The sequence below is a fragment of the Aquarana catesbeiana genome, linkage group LG02 (genome assembly GCF_042186555.1).
Source record: "Aquarana catesbeiana isolate 2022-GZ linkage group LG02, ASM4218655v1, whole genome shotgun sequence".
Classification (NCBI taxonomy): Eukaryota; Metazoa; Chordata; class Amphibia; order Anura; family Ranidae; genus Aquarana; species Aquarana catesbeiana.
In genome coordinates, this window is record NC_133325.1 from 65,255,962 (window position 1) to 65,271,766 (window position 15,805).

Here is a 15,805-nt window from a genome sequence, read left to right on the forward strand (position 1 = left end):
TGGTAACCCTCCATAGCTACCCCCTTTAGCTGCAGAGGCAGTGGCTAGAAGTGTACACATGCCATGGCCTTGATCATACCTCCCAATATTCTGAGATGGGAATGAGGGACACCTATCAGTAAAAGTATGTAGGCATTGGACACACCTCTTGCCACACCCCCTTAAAGGAGACTTGTACAAAAAACAAGATTGGTTAAACGCACAAGTGCTTTTTTTTACCACTACTATTCCTATATATTGGCTTTTGGAAATTACAAATTCAACAATTTAGAAATCAGATGAAAGGTTTAGCGCTGGAAAACACTTTTTGATAGATAAAAAATACATTTTATATACATCTTAATAGATCAGACCAAAATGAGGGGCAAATGAGGAGGTATGAGGGACAGAAGGGCATTGCTCCAAATCAGGGACAGTCCCTCGAAATCAGGGACAGTTGGGAGCTATGGCCTTGATGGTTTGCTTTGCTGGCCACACCAGGAATTATACCCCTTGTCACAACCCATTCAAGTGAATGGGGCTGCCCTACAAGAGGTTGCAGGTTGCAGCGTACTAGTTTGGGGTTCAGGGGGGTTAAAGCTGGCGGTGAGGAGGAGACACAAAGCCTCCTCACCACCTGTTATAGGCTTTCTGAAGAGCTATCTGAATGCAGAATGCTCTTCAGAGACCAAAGCCAGTGTGAATGAGTCCAAAAATGTAACTGGAATTTTCTAAGGTCCTTCTAGTTCAGAATTCCATCTAATAATAATAGGGTCATAGAGTGAAAGAGGGAGGTCCGCAGTGTTGGTTATGTTACATATAGTTACATAGTTAGTCAGGTTGAAAAAAGACACAAGTCCATCCAGTCCAACCATAAAAAAAAAAAAAAAAAAAAAAAGTACAATCCAATATACCCAATACTATACCCACAGTTGATCCAGAGGAAGGCAAAAAACCCCAGCAGAGCATGCTCCAATTTGCTACAGCAGGGGAAAAAATTCCTTCCTGATCCCAGAGAGGCAATCGGATTTTCCCTGGATCAACTTTACCTATAAATGTCAGTACCCAGTTATATTATGTACATTTAGGAAAGTATCCAGGCCTTTCTTAAAGCAATCTACTGAGCTGGCCAGAACCACCTCTGGAGGGAGTCTATTCCACATTTTCACAGCTCTTACTGTGAAGAAACCTTTCCGTATTTGGAGATGAAATCTCTTTTCCTCCAGTCGTAAAGAGTGCCCCCTTGTCCTCTGTGTTGACCGTAAAGTGAATAACTCAACACCAAGTTCACTATATGGACCCCTTATATATTTAAACATGTTGATCATATCCCCCCTTATTCTCCTCTTCTCAAGAGTGAACAAATTCAGTTCCTCTAATCTTTCCTCATAGCTGAGCTCCCCCATGCCTCTTATCAGTTTGGTTTGTGTTGTGTTGGTTATGTGATAAGATGAGGTTCAGAGATCTCGAGAAATGTAGAATTCAGCTTTAATTGCATAGGAGAACAGCATACATGTGTGAGAACAGTATTACAGGAGAGAACAGAAAGAAAAACGTCCTTCCTGTGAAGAATATACAAGCGCATATAAATACACAGATGTTAATATATTACTACAGCGCCAACTACTGTATAGTTGGGAGTGCATAGTAGATGCTGCTGCACTTTCAACACTTAGCATTGCTTTAGATGTGTGTACTTGCTGGTCTAGCACACAAGCAGATGGCAGAAGGGGAGCCTGCACATCTGCACACATGTCCAGACGACTCACTGAAAGCATGTGAGTACCAGTTATGATTGTGATCGCACATAATGACTTTCAATAATTAAAAAAGCACAGTATAATATTATATTATATTATATTTATAAGCTTATCAATTAAGGTGAATATGTTTGTTTTTTTAACCACCCCAATACTGGGCACTTTCACCTCTTTCCTGCCCAGGCCAATTTTCATTTTCAGTGCTGTTGCACTTTGAATGAGGATTACTCAGTCATGCGACACTGTGCCCATATGAAATTTTTAGCATTTTTTTCACACAAATATAGATCTTTCTTTTGGTGGTATTCAATCACCACTGGGTTTTTTATTTGTTGCGCTACAAATGAAAAAGGACTGAAAATTTTGACAGTTTTTTCTTTTTGTTATAAAATTTAAGTAATTTTTCTTCATGAATTTTTACCAAAATTTATACTGCTACATTTCTTTAGTAAAAATTACCCAAATCAGTGTATATTATTTGGTCTATGTGAAAGTTCTAGAGTCTACAAGCCAGTGGTTGCTGGTGTTTTTTTCTGGGGGGGGGGGGGGGGGGCAGAAAACAAAAACCTCCGGGTTGGTCGGTCAGCGGCACCCCCCTACCCCAGCACTCACCCCATCGGTTGCAGACGGGCAGGCTCCTACGGCAGCAGGCAGTTGCCAGATTGCAGGCCCCTATGGGTGGGTTGCGGGCTCTTACAGGCGGCCTGTTGCGGCTCCTGTATCCTCTCTCTTGCGGCTCCTGAGTCCAATAGGATCGCCTGTCCCTTTCAGCCAATCGGGTGACCGGTGTCAAAACCCGCTTCCTAATTGGCTGAGAGGAGGATCAGTGTTACAACAGCGAATATTGCTTTGCTGTTGATTTGCTGTTGTAACGCACTCTCTGCGACCCGAGCCCACCCTATATTGAAACTTATTCTGTGTTTCAAAAAAACAACCCCTCCGCATTGCAATCCATGTGCCGGTGTCCTGAAAGGGTCCAGAAGCATATATAGGGAGGAGGCAAAAGGCGGGGGGCAGCGCCCGTGCGCCCTTAATGGATGGGCCGCCCCTGCTACAAGCTTTTGTACCAATCATTTAAAACTGATCACACCTGTTGTACTGATGGCCTATCTCATTTCTTGACGCCCTTACATGCCAAGACAGTACAAATATTCCCCAAATTATCCCTTTTTGGAAAGTAGACAGTCCAAGGTGTTTGGTAAGAGGCATGCCATGAGTTTTTTGAAGCTGTATTTTTTTTTACACTTGGCATAGGCATACTTGCAACTACACCCCGAAATACATTCTGCTACTCCTCCTGAGTATGGCGATACCACATGTGTGAGGCTTTTGGTAAAATATAAAATATGGTGTTGCGCCGTATAACTAGATACCAATCATGTCACGCTTTAAAATTGTGCACGCTTGTGAAATGGCAACAAACTGGCACCAAACTTTGGTATTTAAAAATCTCCGTGGGCGACGCTTTATAAGCCTTTAATGGTTACCAGTTTAGAGTTACACAGGAGGTCTGGTGCTAGAATAATTGCTCTTGCTCTGATGTTAGTGATGATACCTCACATGTGTGGTGCACTCGCCATTTATGTATGCATACAGGACTAACGTGTGTGTTCACCTTTGCATGCGAGCACGGGTGGCGGGGGTACTTTAAAACATTTTTACTATTTTATTGGTGGGACACTGGTACACTAACATATGTTTTTGTGCACTTGTACTTTATGACAGATGTTGATCATCCACCGGCACACACTGACAGGTGTTGATGTCACAATGGAACACGGGTACATTTGTGATGGGAACATTGCGACAGATGTTTTGTCCACCGGTACAGATGTGATAGGCACTGTGACAGATGTGTTATGCACTGGTACAGATGTTTATGAGGACATTTGGACAGATGTTCATGGGACAGGGACAGTGGTGACAGTAGTGCTTGGTGTACCATGTGTGGGGATGGCTGCAGTCTGTGTGATCTATGATAGCTCTGTGTGTTAAATCATTCCTTACACACAGAGCTGTTACAGAAGCTGTCCAACCAGGCCATGCCCCTAACACGTTTCGCTCTGCCCCTGAGCTTAATCATGGGGATGGGGTGGAGCAGTGCATTGGGGCATTGTCTGGCTAAGACTGCCACATACTCCCTCACATAGGGTTTGCAGCGATGTGCAGTTTGCGGGACACCCTTCCCTTCACAATTGATGTCCGGGCCGAGACAAGCTCCCTCCCTAGACAGCACTTACAGTGGTTGGCACATGGATTAGGATCCGTTAGCGTCTGAGCGGCACCCATAATTTTTGCCCTTTCATACTGATGCATTTTTGCCTTGCTAAAAAAATGCAGGAACGATGTTTCCCTTTAAATCCTATGGGTCTCTTCACACCACTGCACTGCTGGTGTGGTGCGTTTTGAAAAGTCCTGCTTGTAGCATTTTTGTGGCGGTTTTCAAAACCGCACCAAAAACTTAGGTCCCCATTGAAATGAATAGAAAAAGTGTCAAAAACGCACCTGAGTTGCGCTTTTAGTGTGTTATTTCCTGAGGGTCTCAGCTAATACAATGCTGCCAATATTCTCTTTAGCTGCTCCCCTATGTCAGATCAAAGCATTAAAAGTGATAATTGTTCAGGGTTAGTGTTTTGAAGAGATATCATTATGTGTTCTATTAACTTATATAACAAGTTCATCCAGCCTTTTAATTAGAGTGCCTTCCTACAGACGCGTAAGTGTACTTGAAAAGAATTAGCTCAGATATAATGCATTTAACTTGCTATTGTGTTGATGTAAACAGTTTCATTATTGTCTATGTATAATGGACAAATTCCACTGCACTGATGATAATGTATATCGTACGCTGTAATACAGCAATTTTCAAGTGCCATTAAACAGAGAATAAATGGTAACTTTATCTAGTTACAGTACTTATGTTATTGATTTGTGATCTAGTGAAGTGGTCCCTGTCATCTGAACACATATTCCCTCTATATTATTAGTGCAAACAAGAAACAAGCATGGCAATTTGTGTGCGCAATACAGATCATGACTTATTTCAGGTAAGGTTTAATACAAGGTCTAAAACTTGGGTTACCGTAAGGACCAAAACTGAGAGCTGCTACACTATATGGAAAAAATAAATAAAAGGATACACCTCCAACTTATTAAGCTCAGGTGCACAAAGCCAGCTCCTTAAAGGCATGGCTTGATGAGTTTGGTGTGAGGAGCTCAAGTGGCCTACACAGAGCCCTGACCTCAATCTTCATTGGGATGAATTGGAACGATTGTTATTTGGGTCTTCTCATCCAAAAACAGTACCTGGTCTAAGAAATGCTCTTTTGGTTGGACAGGCACAAATACCTATAGATGTACTGCAAAGTCTTTTTTAAAACGTTCCCAGAAGAAAAGAGGCGGATGCAGTTGCACCCGCCATGATAATACCCATGGTTTTAAATGGTATATCCAGAATACTCAGGTGTTGAGACACCTGCCTTTACACACATATGAACTTTAATGGCATCCCAGTCTTATGCCCCGTACACACGGTCGGACATTGATCGGACATTCCGACAACAAAATCCTAGGTTTTTTTCCGACGGATGTAGGCTCAAACTTGTCTTGCATACACACGGTCACACAAAGTTGTCGGAAAATCCGATCATTCTGAACGCTGTGACGTAAAACACGTACGTCGGGACTATAAACGGGGCAGTAGTTAATAGCTTTCATCTCTTTATTTATTCTGAGCATGCGTGGCACTTTGTGCGTCGGATTTGTGTACACACGATCGGAAATTCCGACAATGGATTTTGTTGTCGGAAAATTTTATAGCCTTCTCTCAAACTTTGTGTGTCGGAAAATCCGATGGAAAATGTGTGATGGAGCCTACACATGGTCGGAATTTCCGACAACAAGGTCCTATCACACATTTTCCATCGGAAAATCCGACTGTGTGTACGGGGCATTGGTCCTTAGGGTTCAATATTGAGTTGGCCCTCCCTTTGCAGCTATAACAGCTTCAACTGGGAAGGCTGTCCACATGGTTTAGTAGTGTGTTTATAGGAATGTTTGACCATTCTTCCAGAAGCGCATTTGTGAAGTCAGGCACTGATGGTAGACAAGAAGGCCTGGCTCGCAGTCTCTGCTCTAATTCATCCCAAAGGTGTTCTATCGTGTTGAGGTCAGGACTCTGTGCAAGCCAGTCAAGTTCCTCCACCCCAAACTCGCTCATCTATGTCTTTGTGGACCTTGCTTTGTGCACTGGTGCACAGTCATGTTGGAACAGGAAGGAGTCATCCCCAAATTGTTCCCACAAAGTTGGGAGCATGAAATTGTCAAAAATGTCTTGGTATGCTGACCCCTTAGGAGTTCCCTTTATTGGAACTAAGGGGGCCAAGCCCAACCCCTGAAAAACAACCCCACACCATAATCCCCCCTCAACCGAATGATATGAACCAGTGCACAAAGCAAGGTCCATAAAGGCATGGATGAGCCAGTTTGGGGTGGAGGAACTTGTCTGGCCTGCACAGAGTCCTGACCTCAACCTAATAGAACACCTTTGGGTTGACTTAGAGCAGAGACTGCCAGCCAGGCCTTCTTGTCCAACATCAGTGCCTGACCTTACAAATGCGCTTCTGGAAGAATGGTCAAACATTCCCATAGACACACTCCTAAATCTTGTGGACAGCCTTCCCAGAAGAGTTGAAGCTGTTATAGCTGCAAAGGGTGGGCCAACTCAATATTGAACCTTACGGACTAAGACTGGGATGCCATTAAAGTTCATGTGTGTGTAAAGGCAGGTACCCCAATACTTATGACAATATAATGTATTTTTGTGTTTTCAGTGTAGGTGATGGGGCAACAGATCATAATATTTATACAGTAAGTGGTATTTGTTTTCAACTATCTTGCCACCTCAGGGTGCTCAGGACAAGGCACATGCTGAGACAACATCGTATAGTACCCAATACAAAGATGCCAAAGCATGCCCTATACAGCCAAAAATACCTATCTAAATATTACTATGTGTATTTCACATGCCACATGCATGCTAATGGCTGGTTCTGTCCTGCATGCTATCTCTTTGGATGTAGGTCCCCAACCATCTTACCTCTCCTCTTTACTCTTGCTTACGGGCAACTTCCTTTCCTACACATATGCTCGACCAGAGCCGATCCGCCCTATACGCTCACTACGCAAGCTGCGTAGGGCCCCGCAAATTAATCGAGGCCCCGCCTCCCCCTCGTGTCATAGCGCTTCAATTAATGTTTACAACAACCAGTGGCGAAACTTTAGGGGTCGTTGCAGTCGCAGTTGTGACTGGCCCTTCCGTTATACCGCTTTGGGGGGGGGGCCCAAGACCCAGCATCCCCCCTGCACCTCTGGCTGGCCAGTTAGAGTGCAGTAGGGAGAGGTGGGAGGAGGTGGAAGGCGGCGATCGGCAGCTCTATGGTGCCTGTGTGGGCGGCGGGGTCTCCCTGGGGCTTGTAGTACTCTATCGAGTGTCAGTGTATGCAGTGGAGAGGAGAAGGGAGGGGCCTCTGACCTGGCAGGTATCAGTTTCACTTTCACTCTGCTTGAACACTGTTGCTGATGCCCGGGTCAGAGTCCCCTCCAGTCTCCGCTGTATACATTCGGAGATAGAACTACTAGCCCCAGGGAGTTCCCCCTGCCTGTGGACACCATAGGTACAGGGGAACCTCTGCAAGGGGGGGAATCAGCTGTTTGGGGACCCTGATGTAAGAGGGGGGCTTTCTGGGGACACTAATGTAAGGAAGGGGCCATCTGGGGACACTGATGTAAGAGGGGGGCCTCTGGGGACACTAATGTAAGGACGGGGCCTTCTGGGGACACTGATGTAAGAGGGGGGCCTCTGGGGACACTAATGTAAGGACGGGGCCTTCTGGGGACACTGGTGTAAGAGGGGGGCCTCTGGGGACACTAATGTAAGAGGGGGGCTCTCTGGGGACACTAATGTAAGGACGGGGCCCTCTGGGGACACTGATGTAGGAGGGGGCCCTCTGGGGACACTAATGTAAGAGGGGGGCCCTCTGGGGACACTGATGTAAGAGGGCACCCTCTGGGGACACTAATGTAAGAGGGAAGGCTCTCTGGGGACACTAATGTAAGAGGGAAGGCTCTCTGGGGACCCTGGTGTAAGGGGGGGCTCTCTGGGGACCCTGATGTAAGGGGAGGCTCTCCGGGGACCCTGGTGCAAGTAGGGAGGCTCTCTGGGGACCCTAGTGTAAGTGGAGGCTCTCTGGGGACCCTGAGGTAGGGGGAGGCTCTCTGGGGACCCTGATGTAGGGGGAGGCTCTCTGGGGACCCTGGTGTAAGGGGGGGCTCTCTGGGGACCCTGATGTAAGGGGAGGCTCTCCGGGGACCCTGGTGCAAGTAGGGAGGCTCTCTGGGGACCCTAGTGTAAGTGGAGGCTCTCTGGGGACCCTGAGGTAGGGGGAGGCTCTCTGGGGACCCTGATGTAGGGGGAGGCTCTCTGGGGACCCTGGTGTAAGGGGGGGCTCTCTGGGGACCCTGATGTAAGGGGAGGCTCTCCGGGGACCCTGGTGCAAGTAGGGAGGCTCTCTGGGGACCCTAGTATAAGTGGAGGCTCTCTGGGGACCCTGATGTAGGGGGAGGCTCTCTGGGGACCCTGATGTAGGGGGAGACCTCTCTGTGGACCCTGATGTAAGTAGGGAGGCTCTCTGGGGACCCTGATGTAAAGAGGGGTTCTCTGAGGACACTGATGTAAGGGGGGCTCTCTGGGGACCCTGATGTAAGGAGGGGCTTTCTGGGGACCCTGATGTAAGAAGGGGCTTTCTGGGGACCCTGATGTAAGGGGAGGCTCTCTGGGGAGCCTAATGTAAGGGGAGGCTCTCTGGGGACCCTAATGTAGGGGGAAGCTCTCTGGGGACCCTGATGTAGGGGGAGACTCTGTCAGGTGTGACTGTGTGGCAATAACAAATGGTTTCCATAGCTCACGGCATCACGGGTCAGGATCGGCACTGTGCTCGACCTTAGATGTATGGACTCAAAGATGAGTGTATAACCCAGCTAACATTAACCCATTTCTCCCCAACATCTATACTAACAAACTGCAAAGGGCAAGTGGTAGATCCTTAAATATTGGGTTTCAAACCAGAACTCCAGGCAACGATTTGCAGTATTTCAGCCACTGTTGCTGTTTAATCACTAGATGTCTAAGGCTGTCCTGTTATAAAGTGAAGATATTTAAAAGATTCACAACAATCTGCTAATGATACAACAGATGTGTATGCTCCTTAGAAAACTTGACAATCATACACTGTTTTCCCAATGCCCAACAAAACCAAGTGAGATTTTCCGTAAAGGTAAATCAGGTTAATATATACCAGATAGAGTAACCAATAAATGATATTAAAGGCTAAGTTCACCTTTTACATAAACTAGCCCATGTCTGGTTGAAATACTTCCAATGTTCACATTTCTACATCCTGGCTTATTTCAGTGACACGGCAGCCCAGCATCCCAGGAACAAATGGGCTTTCTGATTCAAAAGTTGAACATGTGCACTATGCTCTCTCCAGTTGCTGCAAAAACTCCCCAGTCACACATCCCTACAAGAATTCTCAGACTGCTGTAGCCTCTTTCCATTACATACCCTGGGCTACAACAAAATGGCCACCAAGCCTTCTTTGAGGACAACTCAAGATATTATTACTATAGTTTTCCTCAAAGAAGAAGACTCAGGGGCTATTTCATTGTAGCCCGTATTCTGAAAATAAGCCAGGACATACAAACAGCACAGTGCACTTTAAACTAGTGGGGCCCCTTGTTTGTCTAGGCCAGTTTATGTAAAATATTAACTTAACCTTTAAAGTGGACTTTCCTTCAAACTTGAAGGTCCACTTATTCATTAGTGCCACATCACACCCATTTAAATGGTCCATTTATTGGTTGCTGCTGGGTGGTCAGTGAGTGCTGTGAGGCATTCGTAGAATTGTTAGTTACCCCTGGTTAGTTGACTAGGACTAATGAGCTAGGAGAACCCAATAATACTCAGCAGGTAGGGGATACTCCAGAGATATTTACAGGAAGCAAACAAAGAGATATTTGATAAAGTATATTTCAATATGTTTAAAGCCATTTCTGGAAGGTGCTTTAGTCTACAATTTTTAATGGTGTGTTAAGAATGAATGTGTTCATAGTAAATGTGAATGTGATGAACATCTGTCTGGCCTTTGGTGAAGACGGTTATTGGGGAGGATTAACAAGGACTGGTACACATTGTCAAATGTGCTACTTTTTTCACATTTCTTTAGTTGCTTCCTAGTTTCTGACCTAGGCCAAAATGATCTCATACATATATATTTTTTTTTTTCATTGTATCTGGAGGAGTGGAGGAGGGGCAATCAGTTAAACACAGCTTCCTGACTCCTGCATGGCTGAGCTAAAAGCAGATGGATTCCAGGAAATAAATACTACATGGATCATTTACCCTTACACAAGATAGTCATGGCTAGCAATGCTAGGCGGTGTTTCTCTAATTGATTTCTCAACAAAATAAAGCATTGAGAGCTATCAGGGCTCGGTGTAGCCCATCTGATCTTAGGGTGCAGCAAAAAAAAAAAAAGTCAGGGGGCAAAATGTCAATGCTCCTTTGTTTTATCCTCTCCAGCTAGCTCAGAATGTTTTTCTGTCTCTCCAGGTCTCCCTGCTGGCACTGTCACACAATGTAACAGAGATACAGGAAGCTGACATTTCTTATTTACATGGTGTGCTGTACCATAAGTCATGGTCTGGAAGTAACTCCTTCTGGGTAGTGCAGAGGTGGTGCAGAAGTGAACAGAGAATGTCAGTTTCCTGAGTCTCTATGTGGTGGAGAAAAAGAGCACATGCATTGGGAATTACTCAACCTTTTTCAGTCTTGGCACCATTTAAAAGTATGCAACATCAAAGACAGCCCAGTCCTGAACTATTTTTTTTGAGCTGAAGGACACTGACATCTGCATTTGTAGGTGATACCATCCTCTTTTTGGTGCCACATGGGGGGGGGGGGGGAGTTTCCCTTTCACATTTGAGTCCCCCATTACATCATAATCAGCTCCTTTCACATCAGAGACTCCCCTTTCACAATAAAATGTACAAAGCTGAACAATGTCACCTAGGCCCTCACTGCGCAACTGAAATCTGGGGAGGGGAAGGGGACAGCCCACCCCAGAACCCTCCTAGATCTGGCCCTGGGACACATGGATGGATGGGTGAGTTTGCTCTGAATATTAAAATGGTGTTTTCAGTTTGTGGTGTTCAGATACAGTTATGTTCCGATTTAAGGCATTTAATATTGATTACCATGTTGTTACTGTGAATTGTAAACAGTAATCAATAAAAAATGCAACTTTTCTAATTTAACCACTTCAATACAGGGCACTTTCCCCCCTTCCCCCTTTTTTATTATTTTGTTTCCACAAATAGAGCTTTCTTTTGGTGATATTTGATCAGCTCTGGGGTTTTTATTTTTTTTTTATATTATTTGCTAAACAAATAAAAAAAGACTGAAAATTTTGGAAAAAAAAAAGGTTTTCTTTGTTTCTGTTTTGTAAATAAGTATGTTTTCTCCTTCACTGATAAGGTTGCACCGATGGGCACTGATAAGGCGGCACTAATGGGCACTGATGAGATGGCACTGATAAGGTGGCACTGAAGATGAGCACTAATATGCAGCACTGATGGGCACTGATAGGCAGCACTGAGATGAGACACTAATATGCAGCACTGATGGGCACTCATAGGTGGCACTGATGGGCACTGAAAGGTGGCACTGATGGGCACTGATAAGGCAGCACTAATGGGCACTGATGAGGTGGCACCAATGAGTTGGCACGGATAAGGTGCCATTGATGGGCACAGATGATGGGCACTAATATGCAGCACGGATGGGCACTGATAGGCGGCACTGATGGGCACTGATAGGTGACACTGATATACAGCACTGATGGGCACTCATGGGTGGCACTGATGGGCTTTGATAGGCGGCACTGATGGGCACTGATAGGTGGCACTGATAGGTACTGATACGTGGCACTGATGGGCGGCACTGATGGACACTGATAGATGGCACTGATAGGCATCACTGATAAGGAGGCACTGGCATGTAATACTGATGAGCACTAATTGACATCATATATGGGCACTGATTGGCATCATATATGGGCGCTGATTGGCATCCCTGGTGGTCATCAGTGGTGGGCATCCCTGGTGGGCATCCTTAGGGGGCTGCGTTGATAATCAATCAGTGCAGACCCCCCCGTCAGGAGAGCAGCCGATCGGCTCTCCTCTACTCACGTCTTTGAGACACGAGTGAGGAAAAGCCGATACACGGCTCTTCCAGTTTACACCATGATCAGTTGTGATTGGACACAGCTGATCATGTGGTAAAGAGTCTCCGTCAGAGACTCTTTACTGAGATCAGTGTTGTGGTGTGTCAGACTGACACACCGCACCACTGATCGTCGCGCGCCCTCCGCGGATGCATACCAGCTGTTATCCTGAAAGGCGTCATATGACATCCAGTCAGGATAACGAAACCACCGCCCGGCCATAATTTTGCTATAGGCTGGGCGGGAAGTGGTTACTGTAAGTGACTTAAAATGTATTTATCAATTGCATTTTAGCTATAGAAGAGGCAAGATCAGCAGTTCAAAAACTGTCTTTCATGATTCCTGCTTTGTTGTTTTATCATTAGTTCATCTAAGAGAATAGTTATGACATATGACCCCCTGAGGTTTGAACCATGGAGCTTTTTTGAGTTATTCTTTGTATTTTTTCGAAGATAAATGTACAGATGAACACTAACCTAATGTTTCTTTTTTCTCCTCAGGTAATGCCTTTGTAGTAAGTTTGGCCTTCGCGGACCTTGTGGTGGCCTTGTATCCCTACCCATTAGTGCTAGTGGCTATTTTTAAAAATGGATGGGCCCTCGGAGAAATGCATTGCAAAGTCAGTGGATTCGTCATGGGCTTGAGTGTTATAGGTTCCATTTTCAACATCACGGGGATTGCCATTAACCGATACTGCTACATATGCCACAGTTTTGTCTACGACAAACTTTTCACTGCATGGAATACAATGCTTTATGTGTGCCTCATTTGGGCTCTCACTTTTCTGGCCACTGTTCCCAACTTTTTTGTTGGCTCATTAGAGTACGATCCTCGCATCTACTCCTGTACATTTGTTCAGACTGCAAGTTCCTCGTACACCATCACCGTGGTGGTCATTCATTTCATCGTGCCAATCACTGTGGTGACCTTTTGCTATCTCCGCATCTGGATTTTAGTGATCCAAGTAAGGCGAAAGGTCAAGTCAGAAACAAAACCAAGAATGAAGCCCAGCGACTTCAGGAACTTTCTTACAATGTTTGTGGTGTTTGTGATTTTTGCTTTTTGCTGGGCTCCCCTGAACTTCATTGGCTTAGCTGTAGCCATTAACCCAGCAAAGGTGGCCCCTAAGATTCCAGAGTGGTTGTTTGTTGTGAGCTACTTCATGGCTTATTTCAATAGTTGCCTTAATGCTGTTATATACGGATTGCTTAATCAAAACTTTCGGAAAGAGTACAAAAGGATTTTAATGTCACTGTGGATGCCAAGACTGTTTTTTCAGGAAATCTCAAGAGGGGGAACAGAATGCCCAAAGAGCAAACCTTCTCCCGCTCTGAACAATAATGAGCAATTGAAAACAGATACTGTGTAACTCTACTGTGAAGGGAAGAGTGGTTGAGAGCCATTGAACATGCACGCCAGTATTTACAGTTTATTTTCATTTGCATTGCCTCAATTTCATATTTTTGTATTTGAAATTAAATACAAACCTCAGAATACTATTTTTATATATCATATTAATTTATAAAAACTGAACTTGTTAATTTATTTTAATAAAGAAATTCAGATATTTATTGTTTTATAGGGTTAGGGTTATCTTGGCGTTTTTGCCAAGAGCCCCTTGTTTTATCATGTTCTAAAGGCTGCTAGAGGTGTAGCATTAACCAGAAAATGGACAGGCTGTGGGCATCTCTGGGTACGGGTAAGGTGCAGTTTTTGAATTGCACAAAATGAATTTTATCTGTGGATCGGATTTGGAACGTTTAGCAAATACACGTTGGAACTAGTGAGCTGCAAGCAAGCAACCATAAGTCAAAAAGCATGCAATGAATCATATAATTAAATAATACTTTCCATTGAAAACATGTATTTTTATTTTATTTTACAATATGAATGCACACTTTATCCTCTTTTAAAAATGGATATTTAATTTTTATGTGGTGCTTATTACAAAACTTATTTTGGACTAAACAGTTAAATATTGTTTTGTAGTTCCAAAAAAAAATGAATGTATCATAGTTTATTTTACCTATTTTTGTATGCCATATAGTTATGAGTGAATCAAAAACTGAATGATTTGCCATTAAATGATGGAATGTTCTTGATGTTTGCTCAAATTTGTACCTTTATGTTGATGTTGACTAAAAGGGGTAGATGGTACACGCATGCAACATGCTGTTCCTCTACCCACACGTGGATTAAACAAGCATTTCTTACAGTTGACTTCTAGTGAGCCGTTAGTAAGTGCACCTCCTTCAGGATAGTAAGATTTATGTTCATATATTCATGTTCATTTAGTTTAGGGGAGGTTTAAAGCAAAGGAAATCTTACCTTATTCATTACTTTCTCAAGCTACTTCCCCACTTTACGACCAGTCCCACAAGGCCTCTCCCCTCCACTGGTTGTGTGGCCGCCCCTTCTTCAAAATCACTGCATAAAATGCAGGACCAGCAGATGTGAGGATTATTGGGTGGGGGGACTTTGTTTAAGAAAACTGGCACAATCCCCTATATGAAGCAAAGATTTGCAGAGGGATAATCCCCATGCCTCACCCAATGAAGAGAATATGGGAAAGAGGGATTTTTGTGCCCAAAAACAGTAAACCACGTATCACAATATAAAAAAAATTCACGTTTTTATTTATACAAAGTTAAAAAAGACCTCCATAAAAAGTGTTATATCATCACTGTAGACATTTAATACAAATGTCTGTATATCAATGGACAGCAGGAAAACACTATATTACCACAAATATTGTGACGCCTGCCTTTACACACATGACCTTTAATGGCATCCCAGTCTTAGTCCGTAGGGTTCAATATTGAGTTGGCCCACCCTTTGCAGCTATAACAGCTTCAATTCCTCTGGGAATGCTGTCCATAAGGTTTAGGAGTGTAGCTACAGGAATGTTTGACCATTCTTCCAGAAGCGCATTTGTGAGGTCTGGTGAGAAGGCCTGGCTCGCAGTCTCCACTCTAATTCATCCAACAGGTGTTCTATTGGGTTGAGGTCAGGCCAGTCAAGTTCCTCCACCCCAAACTCGCTCAATCATGTCTTTATGGACCTTGCTTTGCGCACTGGTGCGCAGTCATGTTGGAACAGGAAGGGACCATCCCCAAACTGTTCCCACAAAGTTGGGACTTGGGAGCATGAAATTGTCCAAAATATCTTGGTATGCTGACACCTTAAGAGTTCCCTTCCCTGGAACTACAGGGCCAAACCCAACCCCTGAAAAGCAACCTCACACCATAATCCCCCCTCCACCAAATGATTTGGACAATTGCACAAAGCCAGGTCCATTAATACATGGATCAGCGAGTTTGGGGTGGAGGAGCTTGACTGGCCTGACCTCAACCCGATAGAACACCTTTGGGATAAATTAGAGCAGAGGCTGTCAGCCAGGCCTTCTCATCCAACATCAGTGCCTGACCTCACAAATGCGCTTATGAAAGATTGGTCTAATATTCCCATAGACAAATAAAAACTTTTACTGTTAAAAAAAAAGATTCCCATAGACACACTCTTAAATCTTGTGGACAACCTTCCCAGAAGAGTTGAAGCTGTTATAGGTGAAAAAGGTGGGCCAACTCAATATTGAACCTTACAGACTAATGCCGCGTACACACGGTCGGAATTTTTGACCGGACTGGTCCGACGGACCTCGACGGACCAAATCCGGTGGACAATCCGATCGTGTGTGGGCTCCACCGGACCTTTGGCGGACTT

General features: G+C 44.5%; 1 protein-coding gene across 1 annotated transcript in view; it reads left to right on the forward strand.

The window, feature by feature from the left end:
- The window catches only part of MTNR1B (melatonin receptor 1B), a 351,116-nt gene extending 337,026 nt beyond the window's left edge, over positions 1-14,090 (forward strand). The window contains exon 2 of the mRNA XM_073612990.1: positions 12,583-14,090. Coding sequence (XP_073469091.1) covers positions 12,583-13,451 — 869 coding nt within the window. The 3' untranslated portion in view covers positions 13,452-14,090. The remainder of the gene's footprint in view (positions 1-12,582) is intronic.
- The last annotated feature ends 1,715 nt before the right edge of the window (positions 14,091-15,805 follow it).